This window comes from Electrona antarctica (genome assembly GCF_951216825.1).
Source record: "Electrona antarctica genome assembly, contig: scaffold_116, whole genome shotgun sequence".
Taxonomy (NCBI): Eukaryota; Metazoa; Chordata; class Actinopteri; order Myctophiformes; family Myctophidae; genus Electrona; species Electrona antarctica.
The window spans coordinates 20,002-39,092 of NW_027637470.1; the positions used below are offsets into that span (position 1 = coordinate 20,002).

At 41.8% G+C, this 19,091-nt stretch overlaps 1 protein-coding gene and 1 long non-coding RNA gene across 4 annotated transcripts; both read left to right on the top strand.

Annotated features, from left to right (window-relative positions):
* The first annotated feature begins 459 nt into the window (after positions 1 to 459).
* On the top strand, positions 460 to 2,343 carry LOC306918904. Its single transcript, XR_013789430.1, has 3 exons — positions 460 to 501; positions 1,124 to 1,426; positions 2,136 to 2,343. It is a non-coding gene; the product is annotated as an uncharacterized lncRNA (long non-coding RNA).
* Positions 2,344 to 3,252: 909 nt separating this feature from the next.
* On the top strand, positions 3,253 to 8,450 carry LOC306918911 (uncharacterized protein). 3 transcript variants are annotated; one of them, XM_079531752.1, is made up of 9 exons: positions 3,253 to 3,391; positions 3,483 to 3,686; positions 3,884 to 3,899; positions 4,773 to 4,867; positions 5,979 to 6,053; positions 6,521 to 6,583; positions 6,838 to 6,894; positions 7,359 to 7,418; positions 8,177 to 8,450. In XM_079531752.1, exons 1-9 carry the CDS (start codon positions 3,298 to 3,300, stop codon positions 8,182 to 8,184), a joined length of 672 nt encoding a protein of 223 aa, XP_079387878.1. In that variant the 5' UTR covers positions 3,253 to 3,297; the 3' UTR covers positions 8,185 to 8,450. The 3 variants fall into 3 exon arrangements, with proteins under 3 accessions (XP_079387878.1, XP_079387879.1, XP_079387880.1); XM_079531753.1 differs by having other exon boundaries at positions 7,362 to 7,418; XM_079531754.1 differs by having other exon boundaries at positions 3,507 to 3,686.
* The last annotated feature ends 10,641 nt before the right edge of the window (positions 8,451 to 19,091 follow it).

A 19,091-nucleotide genomic window follows, 5' to 3' on the forward strand; every position in this document is an offset into this window, starting at 1 on the left:
CATGTTCTTTTTACTGTATTGTATGTGATTCATGTGTCTGCCTGTTATGCTTTGCTGTAAACCAAATCGCCCATCGGAGACAAACAAATAAATGAACCTGAACCTCAAAGTCATACGATTTGTCACACACGTTACCGCAGTGAAATTTGTTCTCCGCATTTGACCCATCTCTTGGAGCAGTGAGCCGCAGCCGTGCCGCGCTCGGGAATCATTTGATTAGTAAATTTGACCCCCCAATCCAACCCTTTGATGCTGAGTGCCAAGCAGGGCACCCATCTTTACAGTCTTTGGTATGACCGGGCTGGGGATCGAACCCCGACCTCCCAGTTTTAGGGCGGACACTCTAACCACAAGGCCACTGTCTGGTCCTACAGTAAATGCTCCTGATTATTACTAACATATTTTGTCTGTTCTCTCTCTCTCTCGTTCTCTCTCTCTCTCTCCCTCTCTCTCTCCACACAGTGCTGTATTTCCTCGTCTGCTGTGGACCTGCTCAAACAGGTGAGACAACGTCAATGCAAGGCATTATGGGTAGTGATAGACAGGTCATCTGATGTGTTCCTACCATCCTGCTATACTGTAATACACAATTCATTTTAATACATGCACAGTTGTTAGCTTTCATAGAATAATAGTCAATAGTGGTCATTTGGATAGTCCGTATTAGCATCGTCGATAGGTAGATGAGGCATTGTTTATTCTTCCACTTCCTTGTTTCAGGGTCATGTGAAAAACAGCCTTGTCACCATATGTTTCTGCAAATTACAAAAAAAAAACATGTGCATGTGCAATGTTCAAATGCAATGTACAACCGTAACATTTCTGCCCTGGTGATGGAGTTGGTAAAAATGGCACAAAAAGGAAAATTAATTATCTTTGTTATTATCACTGCTATTATAGTTAGTTATATAGTTGGAACTAGGAATTATCATGGAAGACGGAGGGGGGTGGCAAGATGTCAGATCTGGGAGCAGTTTGGGAAGGAGGTCTGGAGTCTTAGGAGGAGTGTTGATTTAAAGAAGAGGGGGGAAAACAAATAGTATTTATGACATTTTACACAATCCATTTCAGTTGTTCTTCTAATAACGCTAAATTTCATGTTTTATGTTTGTTTTTTTTCCAGTGAGGCTGGTCAACGGACCACATGCCTGTGCTGGCAGAGTAGAGATCTACGATGATGGCAGTTGGTGGACAGTGTGTGATGATGTGTGGGATATGAATCATGCCCAGGTAGTGTGTAGACAGTTAGGCTGTGGAACAGCTCTGTCAGCAGAGAAGAATGCATTCTTCGGACCGGGAGTTGGGAGCATCTGGAAGAAAAAGGTCAGCTGTTCAGGCCGTGAATCAAGTCTCTCACAGTGCAGCCATTCTTGGATTGGAGCCATTCGCTGTGCTCACAGTAAAGATGCTGGTGTTGTTTGTGAAGGTAAATATAGGCTACTAGAGGGTCCGGCCGCCATGCGGCCCTCATGTCTAGAGTTCGGTCACACGCTACATCGCGCCACCTCACGTTTGTTTATGGTTGAGTAATATGACATGCCTACTACTATATGGGTGTATCAGCTTTGTTTATGGTTATGTCTGAGACAGGGTGACGTGACCGTGGTTAACCCGCCTGCCAAACGGCCCTCCCATTAGCCCATTTTAATATAGGATGCACTTAATAAATGCATATTATTGCTACTGTAGGTCAGAGTTTACTATGAAAAGCATCTTGCGTCCGTCACGCCTCTTGACATGCTCCATATATGGCCAATACAGAATTAATTCCATATGTTGATCTGACCTCATCAAACCCTGTACACGCAAGACATGCTCTATATACGGCGTGTGTCATGGAGAAGACTGGATCATCACCTACATCTGCATATATGGAGCCGGCCAGCAACTCTACATCTGACCTCACAGATAGCAGATTAATAGTTTAACTCCTGCTTCGTAACTGTGCCGTATGAAGAAGCTCTGTTGTTTCAGCGCGACTTCACCCTTTAGGGCGTCTTACTGATATATTTTTAACCGTAGTATAATTGGTATGTACATGTGTGATAGAATTTGTGAAAAGAATTCTTGAATTGAACTTTAGAGGAGTGACTTTGAGAGGTGTTTTTAATCCAGATAAATGTACTTTCCAACAGAACCCCAGCCTGTTCTCAGTGTGTCTCCTCCATGGTTGAGTCCTGGAGTCTCAGTGACTCTGAGCTGTGAGGTTAAAGAATCATCTGCAGACTGGAGCTTCTACTGGTACAGAGCTGTTCCTAAACCTTCACACAACAACTACATGTATGACCTTAAGCTCTTACCTGGTAGCCTCAATGGAACTGTAGAAGGTTCCTTCATCATTCATGATCCTACAGGAACAGGAGGATATGTGTGTAAAGCTGGGAGAGGAGACCCAGTTCATTACACTAGCTACAGTGAACTTCAGTTTGTCTGGTCTGGTGGTGAGTTTGTTTTACATATTGTAACTTCTAGGTAGATTTTTAGATAGCCCACATGACAGCCTCTGCACTTACTTACTTACTTACTTACTTACTTACTTACTTACTTGCAACTTTTCCTATTTTCGCTCACATTCTCAGAAGGAGTTTAGTTTACTGTCATTGCAACACTGTTTTTTAACCACTGACCTCTGACCCTGTGTTGTGTTTTAGATGCTCATTCTTCAGGTTCTCTCACAGTGAGTTCTAACAGAACTCAACACTTCTTCTCTGAGCATAATTCTAAGTCTTACTTAGTGAGATGTGAGGTTACATCTACTGAATGGAGATTGATGAACTACGGTTATCAAAACAAACTATTACGTGCAGGTGTGTTCTGGTGTGAGTCTGGACTGGGAGAGTACAGCAATGCTGTCAACATCACAGTATATGGTGAGTCCAGTTACTTCATTCAATACCTAACAATACTGTTGAATTCCATAAACTCATTACATATTGTAACGACCCTGCGAAAGACCCGGCCGTAACTTGCTCCTCCAAGGGAGCTAGCTCTCTTGGCGCAGCTTGTTGCTTGTTGCCTTGTCTACTGAGTTGGAGGCCGGGGTTCGACTCCAGCTCAGGGTGCTAAACGTTACAATATACTTTTGTATTACCCCATATTAATCCTAGCATATGGGGTGTTTATTTTTTATTTGTTTTACTTCTTACAGATGGTCCTGTCATCCTGGTGAGTCCTGTTCACCCTGTGGCTGAGGGGCATGAAGTCACTCTTCAATGCAAACACAGAACACACTCGTCTCTCTCCAACGTGGACTTTTATAGAAATGAAGAACCGGTCCAAACTAACACCAATGGAGAGATGATCATACCTGCTGTATCTGAGTCTGATGAGGGATTCTACAAGTGTAACTATTCTGGAGGAGAGTCACCACAGAGCTGGATGGCAGTAAGAGGTATACTGTGAACCCATTTATGTTTTACTTTCTTTTTGTATTAATTGTTAATCTGTTCAACCTTCAATGACTGGATCTACTCAACCCTCAGTGACTTTATCTACTCAACCCTCAGTGACTGGATCTCAACTTCCAGTGACTGGATCTACCCAACCCTCAGTGACTGGATCTCAACCTCCAGTGATTGTACCTGAACAGAGTTCTCCACATGTAGTGTGGTTGATTGTAGGACTTGTTGTGATTCTTCTACTCACCGTCCTTCTGCTGCTGCTGTATCGATACAGAACATCTAAAGGTGAGAACCACTCAAACATAGTTTATCCCTACAATAATGTTGTGTAAAACACTATTTTCTTTATGGCCACATAAAGACCAAACAACTGCAGAGAATAACTTTCAGTCTCCACCATTAAATAGGATACATCATTGTCTGTAATATATTGGATGTAAAACACTATTTAACATATTTTACTCTTTGTTTTTAAATTACAGATCCATGTTGTGTCAGGTAAGTACTGATCTATATGTTTGTATAGGTCTGTTCCCGATAATTAATATCCTTAGTCAACTGGAAGCTCATCCTTAGTCAACTGGAAGCTCTTACATTAGTATTACAAGACAGTGATAAGTAGCCTTGGGAAACAACAGTGGCCCATACTGTAGTTCAGGATCATATCTCCTGTGTTTGTAGCGTGAGGTGGCTTGATGTACACACCTGTTATACCTCCCCTGGACATGATGCATATGCCATAGGAACGTTACCCCCAAACCAACCCTTGACGCTGAGTGCCAACCAGCTGCCAAGCAGGGATAGGCATTGTGTCATTTTATAGTGTTTGGTATGACCCGCCCGGGGGAATTCAACCCCAACCTCCCAATGTCAGGACGGCCACTCTAACCACAAGGCCACTGAGGGTGTTACAGGCGATGGAAGGGGTTAATTAATAGACTTAGACAGTAGCAAATTATAGTTGGCATGACAAGCTTGTGTGTACAAAGATAGAGATGGGCCAAGCTAACGCTGATGGCTAATGGGAATGGCACAAGATAATAATAAATATATGAAAATTTCAATGTCCGCTAACCAGCACCAGAATGAGTCTAAATCCACCATCAAACCAAGGAAACACCTGTAGATGAACCCAGGAGAAAATGATACACTGGTGCAGTTTGTCTGTCCCTGATACTGTATTATGACCTCATGATATGAGAATAGGTGTAGGACTAGCAATCTGTATAGAATAAAAACCTTGATGAATCAATGGATTCTTATTCAACCACCCAACTATGAGGGGGTCATCTGTGTGTAGCCTACTTTAAGACACGATCACATTAACTCGTATTCACTACTTTATGATGCTAAATATTTACCTGGAAATAGATCTGTCAGGTTCCAGGGAACCAATCAGCACTCAGCAGTGGACCAGAGGACCAATCGGCAAGGAAGTCCAGACGGCCATTCCCCACTTCAGCATTGTAAGCCTTTCAATCAATCAAACAAACAAACAAACAAACAAACAAACAAACAAACAAACAAACAAACAAACAATCAAACAATTACCCCAAACAATTGCCTCACTCCACTGGCTACCTGTTAAGATTTAGAATAGATTTTAAGATTGTATTATTTGTTTTCTAAAGCCCTAAACGGGCTCGCTCCCCAGTATCTATCACTCCTTCTAAATCCATACACCCCAGCCAGGTCCTTGAGGTCAGCTGACCAGCTGCTTCTGACTATGCCCTCAACTAAGTACAGGTCTAGAGGTGACTGAGCTTTCTCAGTGGCCGGCCCCAAACTCTGGAACAGTCTGCCCCTGCGGATTAGGTCTGCTCGCTCCCTATAGGAGCTTTCAAGTCCTCTCTTAAAACTTGTTTTTTCTCCATGGCTTTTAACTCTTGCTCTTTTGTTTGTGTTGTTATACAGTTGGGTGCCACCGATATGTCCCTTATCATTTGACCCATTTAGGCCTGACCTCAAAATTTAAAAAAATCCTTCTAAATCCTCCAGTTTTCTGAAATAAATATTTTCACGATTTTTCAAAAATAGCAGACCTACAAGCTCGTAGCGCGCCACTCGGTGGCGCGCTATGAGCTTGTAGATCTGCTATTTTTCAATAGCTAAATTATAACATAATGTTTAAAACCAAAATGGGTTAACTGTCCTTTTGCGCAGATCACGCAAACCTCAGCAAAAATAAAAAGACAATATCGATGGCCTCCAATTGTACCATGCTATTTTTGTCTTATTCTTCCTTTATTTGATCCTGTACAGGACTTTGGTTGACCCTTGGTCTTTGTAAATGTGCTTTATAAATAAAGTTTGATTTGATTTTGATTTGATTTGATGAAACAAACACACAGGCAAATGGAATATTTACAGATAGTTTCAACCAACTCATCTGGACAGCAATATAAACCAACCAAGGTCAATGAAACAGTCAAACTTAAGGCTCTCAAGCCACGATGTAAACATGTACAGTACGTAGCACATCATGTATCACATTATTGTTTAGATGAGTGGACGCTGTTAGATTTTATATCATCACAGTGTAGAAGATATGAATTTACATATTTCTTTGTTTTTCAGACGAGGCTGCCGCTGAGTCCAGTGATGTGACATATTCAGAGATTGAAGTCAAACATCTGGGCAAGAGAAAGAATGGTGAGCAAACAAACATAGTTTAAGATTATGGACTGTATAGTGGTGATTGTATTTAACAACCACTGTCTGTCTGTCTGTCTGTCTGTCTGTCTGTCTGTCTGTCTGTCTGTCTGTCTGTCTGTCTGTCTGTCTGTCTGTCTGTCTGTCTGCCTGCGTGCGTGCGTGTGTGCGTGCGTGATCAGTCCAATTAATATCCTTTGTCTCGTCAAAATAAACAAATAAAGTAAAGGTAAAGAGTGTGCGTGCATGTGTGTTATGATGTCAAATATGCACATGACATGAGGATCCATTAAGACAATAAATTGTCGTATTGTTTTAGTCTCCCATAGTCCTAAATGAATGAGCTCAACTACTACATTGTCATACACAACACGGGGTGTCTTCATAACAGTGTAAAATCATTTCTACGTAGTTATTAAACATATACATTAAATACAAGTGTTCCTAACAGAGAGTTTCTTCCGCAGAGAAACCCGCTGATCCATTTGAGAGTTCTTTGTATTCTGAAGTGAAGACTGGATCACACACAGGTAATATTCAGTTCCTATCAGTAAATTGTTCATATGAATATCCGACATGCATTACATTTTGTTTTGGTGTAATTTTTAAGGGTTAATTATTTACCTCCAACATAGTGTGCATTGTGCAATACACTTCAGAGAACTTAATAGTAACTTTGAAAGAAGCAGCCAAAGTGTATATTGTGAATTGAACTGAATTAATTCAATATATCAAATAAAAGTTCAGGTTTTAATGCTTTATTGCTCTGACCTGTGTTTTGTAGCAGCAGATGTGACGTACGCCCAGGTTAACTACCAAAACAAAGACAGGAATAAGAAAGGTACGTGACATGTACCTACATGCACTGTCAATATACACAATATACTATAGGAGTTATATATAGCTCTACAATGCATCTGTTACTTTGAAACATAATGAGAAAATACTAAAACTACAGCAGCAGCTAGACATATTAATATGGTTAAAGATTGAAACAGCTTGAATCAACATTGTGGATGTGAAATGAAATGAAATGAAATGAAATCTATATTTACCCAGGGTATCTGGGCTAAGCTCAAGAACTTGTTTCCAGCCAGGCCCTGCTCATAGAACACATTTCATCGTAGTGGTTGATGCCTTGTTCAAGGGCATTTCAGCGGTGGTAATTTTAACGTGTCGGACGGCTGGTTCGAACTGGGAACCTTCCGGTATCTAGACCGCGCCGCTATCCGTTCGGCCACCGCTGCCACAATTGGGTGCTCTACTTATAATTTGTTAATATGTGTGTGTATTGACATTCATCAGCAGCTCCAGAGCAGAGTGAAGATACAGTTTATTCTCAGGTCAAAGCAGGGACATCTCTCGGTAAGATTCTGTCTTCATATAGAACAGCATGCAGAGCTAATGCTGCTCATAACCTATACTAACTAGCCGTTTCCTCAAGACCTCATGTGTCACTTTGATTAGCATCTTGCCATGTCATTTAAGTGTTAGCCAACGTACTTCTCCATTGTCAGTAGTTGTTATGACAACCAAATACTGGTACCTTTATAGTAACATTATTGAAAGGATTGAGATGTATCATGTCATTTTCGAAGGGATCTAAACTCTATTTGATTCAGTGTAGCAGTGAGTGATGGGTGGTGAATGGTAGTGGTAAAACTAACCGCAGAAGAGAGAGATCTGCCATGCATGGTTCATAAACCATAATGTTTGTGCATCCACTGACCAATGATAAGGTTCTATGAACATGGTGATGCCCTGTAAACTGTTTATATTGTTCATCAATAGCTGTGTAAGGCTATTGTGGTTCACCACTGTCTTTATAGTTGTGGTCCCTTGAGTTAGAATGACTTCATAGTTAACATTCTTTACAGAGCTGAAGGCCAACATACACATCTGTCCATGTGTGTAACCTAAGCAAGACACATATAGGTGAAAGCAAAAAGCGATATCATATGTAATTATGAGAGTAAAAATTAAATAACTTCAGAAATTGTGGTGGGAGAAATGTAACTGTTGGGAACTATACAGAATCTCTCTGTGTATAAATGCAATGCATGTGACTTTTTGGAAGTTAAATTTAATTGTATGTTAAATTGTATGACGCTATTTAATTTCAGGTCGGTGAAGAAAACTGGCTGAAGGGAAAAACAGTCCTGCAGATGTTAGAACGAAGTCTATGGCTCTTTTCTTTTTTTACGTATTGTTTCATTGAAATCTTATTGTCATCACATGGCTTTGATCATGTTTGATGTTATGTTCGTAACTAGGTGCCAAGGATATAAAATGTAACTTTTATTATGCTTTATACATATAATGCTGTTTTAAATCATGTGCCATTGATTCCAATTCCATGCTCCAAATGTAAGTGCTACCGATGACACTCCTCTGCAGGGACCATACTGTATGTAAATGATATTATAACTATTTGCAATATATTTACTGTGCATTGTATTCTGTCAAATGAACCAATAAAATCTATATTATGGTCCCATTTGAACTCATTGAACAGTCCTAAAACTGCATTGTTTGCAGAGTCAGATAAAGCATTGCACAAAACGACCCAAATGACCCGCCGGCTGTCGGGGTGCATAGCCTACTTAGTTTAGACTAGTCATTATAGACATGGGTTAAGGTTAGGTTTAGGTGTGCAAATATCAACGATGCACCAAGGCCCAGACGCCGTGGGGGCCCATGGCCATGAAGGAGAAGGAAGAAGAAGAAGAAGAAGAAAGAAAAAGGAAGGCGACGGTGAAAATAAAGCCTGGGTACCGAGACTATAGTGAAAAGTTGACTCGGTCGCATGAAGAGTAACACCAAGGATTAGTCAGTGATGTCACTGACTGACTGGTTTATAAACAGCTTCAAGTCCGTACTATAGCCTACTTCCGCATTGCATAACAGTGACATCACTGTCGAGTCCTTCTTGGTGAACAAAATATTTGCACCGGGGCCTATCACCATGTCGGTTCGCATGTGTGATAGACTCAAATGGTTACTCCAAAGGGAAACCTTTTGGATCGTTTTACTTTAAAAGCCACCAGTGTTCCCTGGTTTTAATCGTGACAGCCATGCAACGCCTGCTTGCAACCAACAGCTATCTAGACTCCAATGACAGTTGGAAGGAGTTGCATTGGTGCAGTTAAAACTGTTTTTGTTGCAACTGGTGTGGTTTGGGCTTTAAACAGTACCAATTTTTGGTCATTTGCCAGTTAATTGGATTGGTATATTAATGTTCAGCCAAGTCAGATGCTCCACGGTGGATTCAAACCTCTAGACTCCACAGTGGTGGACGTGTACTTTCACTGGCGGCCCGGGGCCCACATGTGGCCCCCACCTTCACTTAATGTGGCCCGCAGGTTAATATCTGAATTCTGATATATTATTGATTTCAGCTGTTACAATTCCCAACATGCAAACATGACCCGCTTTAATTACTTAAGTCTAAATTAGTAGCTTAATGACTAGTATTACAATTGTATTGTCTTTTTTATGTCCAATGTATTTGCATTTAAGTTCATAAAGTTAACTAAACACATTTGAAATTAAATAAAAAGTTTACTTTTCAGGATTCCAATTCCAACATATCAAAACAATACATTCAGGATTTCAATTCAAATATAGCAAAAATAGCAGATCTACGAGCTCAAAATGCAACTCAGTGTGACATGCTTTGAGCTTGTAGATCTTCTATTTTTGATACGACAGTATATGCCATGTGGCCCTGCCTCTGGAGTCAGTGTGGAACTGTAGTTGGCAGTGGCCCTCTCCATATTCAAAGTTGCCCACCCCTAATCTACGCCCTTTACTTCTAAACTGCTGCATAAGACAATTAACATTGGTTTATACCTGCACTGAATAAGATCACAACTTTGTCTTTCTACATCTTTCTTCAAAGAAACACACTTCTGATTTTACTAAAGAAGTTAAAACAAAATATGCTGAGCTCACGACATGAAGTGTAGCTTCTCTCTCACCCCCATCACCCTTCCTCCCTCCATCCCTCCCTCTCTCTCTCTCTCTCTCTCTCTCTCTCTCTCTGTATTTCTCACAGCAGTATGTATTATTTCCGTGTGAACAGGAAGTAGACACGTTTATTTAAATTGTTCATCACAGGAGAGGATATGGCTCATATATTGCCCTGCGTTCTCCTCTGTGAGTAAATCACTATTATGATTAGTAGCTTTGTTGTGTAGTTAAACAACAATTAAGGTTTTATAAAAGTCTAACTGTTGCAGTGTTTCAATACATTAAAAACAAAATTGTATACTCAATGTGTGTCACAGATGAACCAAATAACCCTGCCATGTGTGTGTGTGTGTGTGTGTGTGTCTGTGCGTGCGTGCGTGCGTGCGTGCGTGCGTGCGTGCGTGCGTGCGTGCGTGCGTGCGTGCGTGCGTGCGTGCGTGCGTACGTGTGCATCCATGTGCGTGTGCATCCATGTGTGTGGGCACACATTGCAGCCAACCATTGCCCTAGCACTTGCCTTCAAGAGGAAGTGCCCTTGACAAAGCTCACATTGTTGCAACACAATAGGTTACGTCATGAGCTTGCAGATCAGCTGGTGTCCGTAAATGGATTTGGTGCAGAGGCAAATACTAGCGGACCCGAGTACAGAGCCCTGAGGATCAACTAAATATAAGTGTTTTTTGTCTATAATTCATTTTATTTATTTTACTGAACCCTGCAGTTGCTGTCCACCCTGCTCTCATTCTATCTATGTGCTGTGCTGTGACTGATGTCCAAAGAAACTATGTCCAAAGAAAAACTTTATAATATTTTCAGTTTTTTTGTTGCTGAGCCAAACTGCAAATGCAGAATCATGAAAAAAACAAGAGGCATGCAAGCATGTTCGTTACAATTGCCACCGCAAGCACGATCAGTGCAGCTGCACTGCCTTCTTTGTAGTGTCTACATGAAGTCATAACAAGCACATGGTTATCTTATCGTCAGTTTTAAATTTTGCCAAATGGAAACATGCTCTTCTGCGAGACATGTGAGCGTGAAGTCGCTGTAAACGTGTGAACTTGCTGTACTTTCCGTTGACAGGCTGAGCAACTCACCGCACGGGAAGTGAACACTGTCTGCAACGAGAAGCAGAGGGTCAAACTACGCAGCATTCAGTCACTTGTTAAGATGACGGTTGCACCAATCTGTATAATTTCATGTGAGTACTTCAAATCATACAATTATTTTAATTACTATAAAACTACAAAACTATTGTATTTAGTCGAGACAATAATTAAGTAATTTTCATAATGTTGCTGCATGGTGTCTGAGGTGGGTGGGATCTACCTCCAGGAATCAGGATGCTTGTGACGTCATAGAAGATATCTATGCCCACATTGTTTTTTTTTGTTTTTTTACAAAAAGGCAGATGTTAGGGTAAATTTCACCCGGGTTTAGTGATAGAGGATACAAAAATCTACAATGGGCAGTTGATGTTGGTGATATTCCCTCAAAACTGAAGCAACTTACTGTTTCTTCTGCGTGACATTTGTAGTTTGGTGTGCAGCAATGATGTAAATTCACCTTTGAATCACTATAGGTCTGAAAAATCATTATCTTTCATTGCCATGCCAAATATGTGGTTGTTTAGTTTAGTTTAGTTTATTTAAGATCCCCATAGAGCACCGAAGTCTGATGTCAATATCGGTAGAGGGCACAAATCCACAGGTTCATGTACTTTTTTTTTTGCATTGTAATCCCCATAGGAGGATTTTAGATCGCCTCATATAAGAACTGTGTTTGAAAAATCCTGGGTGTTTCACTCATATGGATATGAAGAATCAACTGACTGAGAGAAAACGCTATTGTTACTGCTATACTGAATTAGTTACATTCGCTAGAAATAGACTGTATCATATATGAGTGACTGACTGTCGCAAACGAAACAGAGACACCTCCCTGACAATAACGGCGAGACAGCTTGTTTATTTTTGGACCACAATGCTTATATGAAACGAAGATGACCCCATGTTATTCTCCATAGAGAAATGACTTCCATGCAGGCAGAACCAGGGGACGAGTGACGTCAGGACTTCGGCGCTCTATTAGTCTACACCGTAGTGGAGACTATTCTTCCTGGGGTCCAGTTGTTGTGGATAAAAGGTTCATTATGGGTTTCTATGCGTTTCTTTGCGTCATCACTTGAGCCTGATTGGATGCAAAATTATCCCAGTCCCACCCTGAAAATACATTTTTCTGTTACTGAACAAACACTCTATAGCAAAGAGTAGCCTACTATCGAGTATATAGCTTTTAACACCTTATTAATCCATATTTATAATTATGTGTCTGACTCTCTCTCTCTCTCTCTCTCTCTCTCTCTGTGTGTGTGTGTGTGTGTGTGTGTGTGTGTGTGTGTGTGTGTTTTTGTCACGCCTCCATATGGTCACGTCTCATGACATCACACCTCCATATATGTTGGTCACACCTCGTGACATCATGCCTCCATATATGGTCACGCCTTGTGACATCACACCTCCATTTATGGTCATGCCTCGTGACACGTCACGCCACCATATGGCCATCTCCATATATGAAGATCACAACACTGACCTCATCTAATCCTGGATACCCATACATGGAGAAGACTGGATCATCACCTAGATCTGTATATAGCCAGCCAGCAACTCTATATCTGACCTCAAACCCTTAGATCTCCATATATGGAGTTACCTGTTTTGACATTCCATATGTTGATCCTCCCCACCTGTCCTTCCTGTTCTGACATCGCATATGTTGATCTGACCTCATCAAACCCTGTGTAATGGCTGATAATAATTCCCAATAAATTACTCATGCCGGCAGGCTAAACCTGGGAGCTAAATACAAACTGTAATGACGCGCCACAAACAATGACAAAATGATTCATGTCCAAACGAGCTCATAAGTTTAAAATGTTTATATAGTTATTCAGTGCACCAAATATCACAATACAATTTCCAATACATATATATATGTAATAAATATGTGCAAAGAAGCCAATTTAAACAGTGAGCAAACAAAACGTGAATGAACCAAAATATCAATAAAGTGCGAGTGCGGTCAACAAAATGTATCGCTCCCAGCTCACCCTGCCTCCAAGTTCAAGCGTCCTTAGAGTGAGCTGGTAGATACCTGTATTTGTCACCTATCTGGTAGACTGGAACTCACCTATGCTTTCTATGGCATAGGCAGCTCCCGGCAGGATCCGCCGGGAGAAACTACACACAGCTGCAGGACATGAGACTAATTAATTAGAGCGACAGAGAGAGAGGAGGGTGTGTGTGTACGTGTGCGCATGTGTACGTCAATTTAACAAAGGTGCAGACGATCAGAAATCAGCAGAGAGTGAGCGACGTTTGCGCTACTCTATGCCGAATTGAAGTGGACTCGGCCCCAGACTTTTTTCTCCCTGGAAATAAAAACGTCTGGGTTTCCGAGGCTACCTATCTGGTGGCCACCCACAGAGACGCTCCCACCAATAGTGAAGCGCCAATGCGGTGCCCACACCCATCACCAACCAAGTGAGAATCATGTAGGCTAACAGTATATGTTTTGGCTCCTACACCCTGTACACTCAAGACACACTCCAGTACATAATTCATTCCATATGTTGATCTGACCCCGCATGCCAAAGTGCAAGCGCTCGCCCAGCAGTCTGCCGTCTGCCGTCACTCAGGCGGATGTGCGCACGCGACCTCGCCCTTTAGGGTTCTCACCCTCTGGAAAAGCATTCTAGCAGCCAGCTTGTAGCATGGCTTGTTAGGCAATATACTTTCAATCCCTACCTCCTGGGTTCGAATCCTGCTCATGTCATAATTTTTGTGTCCACCGCAAACAACTTTTTTGCGGATAAAGTAAAGTTTACTTTGGTCCGACATGCGTTGCGTCGTGCTTGCGGTTAGGGTTAGGAGTAATGTCCGACATACAGTACATGTTCACCCGTGGCTTTGTGTGCTCAAAGCCACTCAAAGTGACTACTGGGTTGGGCTTGCTGGATGCATGGCCCAACCCCTTGTATTTCTGTCAGAAGGCATTGAGGGGTGAAAACAGGTGGAAAACGGTCCCGTTAGTATTGTAGATACCTTTGTTCTTCTTTTTGTCTCCACCAGGCCGACGGCATGGGGAGAGAGTATGTTTTACACGCCGTCCGTGTGTGTGTGTGTGTGTGTGTGTGTGTGTGTGTGTGTGTGTGTGTATGTGTGTGTCCGTGTGTGTGTGCGTGTCCGTCCGTCCGTCCGTCCGTGTGTGTGTGTGTGTGTGTGTGTGTGTGTGTGTGTGTGTGTGTGTGTGTGTGTGTGTGTGTGTGTGTCCGTCTGTGTACAGCTAATCTCCGGCACCGTTAACCCGGTCGATGCCAAACTGTGCACACACACTCCCAAGATTCCAACGATGAACCTCTGCCCCAAATCTTCCAGAACGGCCTGTTATAGCACCACCAGGAGGCAGGGCCGGTTCTAGGGGGGGGGGGCAGGGGTGGGCATAGCCCACCCAAACGTGCGTCCTGCCCACCCAATGTGGGTTTGACACCTCACCCGCGCCGGCGGAGTCGCCCCCCTTACAATTATGTCTGCCCACCTGAGTGGGGCTGGCTAAATCCGGCCCTGCCAGGAGGGCGACTTTTGTAAAACACATTTTTTGATATTACTCGTTACACAGTATCTCTATAGTCATGTGCTCAAGACTCCGATATTTCATATTCCATCCTGATTGGCTAACATTGGCTTTCAAAGTTTACAGGATTGGCCCATTTTGAACAAAAAGCCTCAAATCATGAACGCAGCGTGCAATTTATACGTGACATCTTTCACAGACGTTCCTACTAGGCTGAGGAATATATCCCACCCTTTTCACATTGGCCTGTTATAGCGCCACCAACAGGTAGATTTTTGCAAAACACATTTTTAGAACAGAATGCCTCAAATAATCCAATTGCCATCCAAGGCTTAAGAAGAAATGGCACCCTTTTCATATTGGCTTATTATAGCGCCACCAGGAGGCCACAACCTGACCTGCCCTGGTGGAGACCTGTGCCCCGGGGGGCACTTTTTCTAGTTTTTTTTTATTTCCCCCACAAAATCCCACGATTTTGTAACCTATTTTTTCACCCTGCAGTGTCAATTATCTAATGTAATCCCTGGCGCTACACTTCCTCTGCCAACCTGGGGGGGGCAGCGGACTGACCTCATGCTTCCTTCTATGCATGAGGAGTCCAAGCTGCTTCTTTTCACCTGACAGGGGAAATTTTCCCCGGCCAGACGTAGCTTGTGGAAGGAACACGTTATACCGACCAGTTCCTTTCCCCTCCCGGCTGGCCAGGGGGAGGTAGTTTAGAGACCAGGATTCCTTAGTTCTTCACTTTGCTCACTGAACTCTGTGTAAAAAAACAACAACACACCATCCTTGCTGCAATCTGCAGAGATGATTGTATATTGAATATTTCAAATAAAATAAAATCAAGGACTCTGTCCAGGTTTGAACCAGTGCCTCTCGGCAAACACTACCCGCACTGAGGCAAAGTGTGACAATGGCTTACTGTATTTAGACCACACATGCTTTTATTGTATAATATTTATTTTATTCGAATTACATGCTAGATAGAGCGACATGACAGAGAGAGAGAGTTGATCACAAGGGAACATAGTCCGGCAGCCGAGGTGGACGGGTGGGAAATTTGGTATATATGGTCTTTTTTATTGGCCTAAAATATTGTCTATATACATACATTCATGAATCCACTTGCTGACTGGCTGTCGGTATTGGTCTTTTTTTATAGGGGTTTCTTGTGACCCTACCATTAACATCCTAGGCAAAAATGTCATGAATGTCAAACTTCCCTTTTGCTTGTATCATGTGTGTCAATATATATATATATGTCAAACTAGGGGGTTTTCATGATTCTGAATTCATTCCAAGGATTAGTTTTGCACAAAATACTGGGCTAAAAACGGCCATAGAGGTCATGACAAATGTGATGAGGTTAGCACATTTTGGGCACATTTGGGCAAGTGGCTATGGCTGCCTTTAGCGTAGTGTATTTTGTGCAATTTTTGTGCAAAACTAATGCTTGGAATGAATTCAGAATCATGAAAAACCCAGCAAAAGGAGCAAAAGGAAAGTTTGACATTTTGCCTGCCATAGGATGTTAATGGTAGGGTACAAGAAACCCCTAAAGAAAATTGCCCAATACTCACAGCCAGTCAGCAAGTGGATTCATGAATGTATAATATTTTATTCCAATAAAAAGACTATACCAATTTTTCCATTTTAAACAAAAGAAGCCTGTCGGCTGCGGGACTAATAGGGCTGAGGGAACATAGGGTCTATTTTGTGATGAGGGAACATAGGGCTGAGGGAGGGGGATATATGAACACCAAATGATGTACATTGTGGGTACAGCGATGTATCCTATTATTGATATATGTATTTTGAGGTGTAATCAGTCTGCTGTCAGAGGCAATTGCCCGTGGGGTGCATACATTGGTTAGACATACCAACAGTCCTACAGTCATTAGTCCGACAACACTGTCGCTCCCGAAGATGTGCTGCGGGTTAAAAGTAACCCGTGGCGGGTTAGGGTTAGGGTTTTGGGTAGGATCTCGGACTCATGACTGTAGGACTGATAACCAAACACATGGACCCGCAAGTAGTACAGGAAAGGTGCAATTCTGGGGAAATTGCCAAGTGTGGTTGGCTCGATGGCACAGACAGACACCCCCTATTGGTACTCTAAACATTGGGACATAGGGACAAAGCTGTTCCTTGGAGTGCTTGCACCACTCAAAAAACAAAAAAAACGTTTTTTTGTATCATATCATACGGTCGCGGCCCACCGGGAATATGCCCGGTACATGTATGTATGTATGTATTTGGTTAAAATGGGTAAGGTTTTAAAAAAGGCAAAAACATGCTCTGTTGCACTGGCCTAAAAGTGGGTCCTCTAAAACTGCTCCAACTTCTGAGAATGTGTGTTTGGTTCATTAGCCACCAGATGGCATACCTTATAAGTATGTATGTATGTATGTATGTCTGTATGTATGTATGTATTTAAAAGGGGGGTCTTTTTTGTAAAATCCCAGCCTACAATACCTTCATAAATTTCAAATCCAAAGTAAGGTTACCAGTGTATGTATGTATGTATGTATGTATGTATGTATGTATGTATGTATGTATGTATGTATGTATGTATGTATGTATGTATGTATGTATGTATGTATGTATGTATGCATGCATAGATGTATGTCTTTCAATGTTTTGATGAATTGAAAATCAATCAATCACTCATAGGCCTAAGGCCCAATCCCAATCCGCTCCCTTGCTGACTCAATGAGCCCTCAATGAGCCCTCAGCTTCATTTCCATCCACCACCGCGACCGTTCTTCACTTTTCGCGGTGGCGAGTTGGAAAAGGGGCGACCGTACCTGTTACCGTTCAGAATACCGTTACCAGGGGAATGAGAGGGAATCCTCCGAACTGTTCGGATTTGAACACACAACCTTGTGGTCCGAAGGCAAGAGCTCTACTGACTGAGCTACACGGACACAATCAGTTACTACATTTTAAACAGTGTCATGAATTTTGGCCAAAAAAGCATGAGTTATGACTGTTCAAAGGTTTCATTTAAAAGAAATGCTATAGCGCCCCCCTTTGGCCAATTGGAGTAAGACTGCTTTCAGTGGTATTTGGCATGACCCTCTGCTATAGCCTACTGTAAAGTGACATAAGCATATGATGCTGCATCACGTATGTATTATAGGCAGAAGAAGAATTTTCACAAACCAGCAATTTTCATTGGCTCATAACAACTTCATTTTTTCACTTAAAAATAAATTACTACGATGTATTGTCCGTATAGGTCCAATGTTCATGTGTAGACGTTTTTGTGCATTTTGATCAAAGATCCTGGGAGGAGATACATTTGAACTGTTTTTCATATAATTCAAAATGGCGGGTGATCTAAAGGTCAGAGGTCAAAAGTCAGAACACGAAAGTTGTTCGGCATGAGACACATATGTGTATAAAAGTGTCATTGCCAACGGTCAAATGGTTCATGAGCTATGCACGTTCAAAGTTTGCATTTTCAAATGAGTGCTATAGCGCCACCATTTGGCCAATTGTCATGGGCTTCGCATAGTCACCGTTTGGCATGGCCCTCTACCAGATTACCGCGTTTCGCGGTAATTGGCACGGTTCAGCCAGAACTGCTATTTTTGGCGGAAGGAGAAGAAGAAGAAGAGAAAAAACACAAAAACAATAAGTGACCAAAGTCACTTTGTGACTTCTTGGTCCCTTAATAAGGGAAACATGATGATAAATGACTAATGAGCAAAGTAAAATAATATGGAAATGCAATTTATAATGAATATTATGAATATCTCTGCTGTCGGGAGGAAACCTCATTACACCAAATATACATTTTTCAGGAAATGAATAAAACCTTATCTTTTTAAAACCCATATTTTTAAAACAAAGCAATACAGCCTCATCAAAGTTGGTGTTGTAACTTTATATATTGTCAATTTATACTTTTTTACATTGTATGGGTCCAATAGTTAAGAGGTCAAACTCCAAATCACTTTTTACTACTTTCCATTGGTTCGATATTTTCGAAACAGCACACAGACGTAAAGGGTGTTCAATATTACAACCCCTATCACACAGGAGAGTATATTTATAAAACCAATAATACAACGATCAGCTTAAATACTAAAATAGACATAGACATGTATAAATAGGTGTCTTCAAAGTGCTGTCCCATTCCTTTCAGGCTTTCGCAACAATTTGGAGCCCTTACTTGCAGCCTCTCAGCCCCAATCACTTACAGCTGACGTCACTAAAGTAAATGAGGGTTCAGGGCTCAGGCTATTGGGCTGCCCAATAATTCACTTCAGCGCAGCGCTTCTCGCGTGCATGCATGGCGTCGTTTTATTTCTGCTTCATTTGTTGGAGATACGAGTTGACTTGGTTTTGGTTCCAGTTGGAGAAATTAAACGTCCCTTCCAGAGAAAATTCCCTGGAAGCAACAGTTGAGGTGAGGCCTGCATGCCT

What these genes read in the sequence shown, in the direction of transcription:
- LOC306918911 (XM_079531752.1), top strand. Translation starts at nt 3,298, where the DNA reads ATGATCATACCTGCTGTATCTGAGTCTGATGAGGGATTCTACAAGTGT. An exon ending in CCATTCCCCACTTCAGCATT is followed by an intron (nt 4,868 to 5,978) that starts GTAAGCCTTTCA and finishes TTTGTTTTTCAG; the next exon opens with ACGAGGCTGCCGCTGAGTCC. An exon ending in GAAGACTGGATCACACACAG is followed by an intron (nt 6,584 to 6,837) that starts GTAATATTCAGT and finishes TGTGTTTTGTAG; the next exon opens with CAGCAGATGTGACGTACGCC.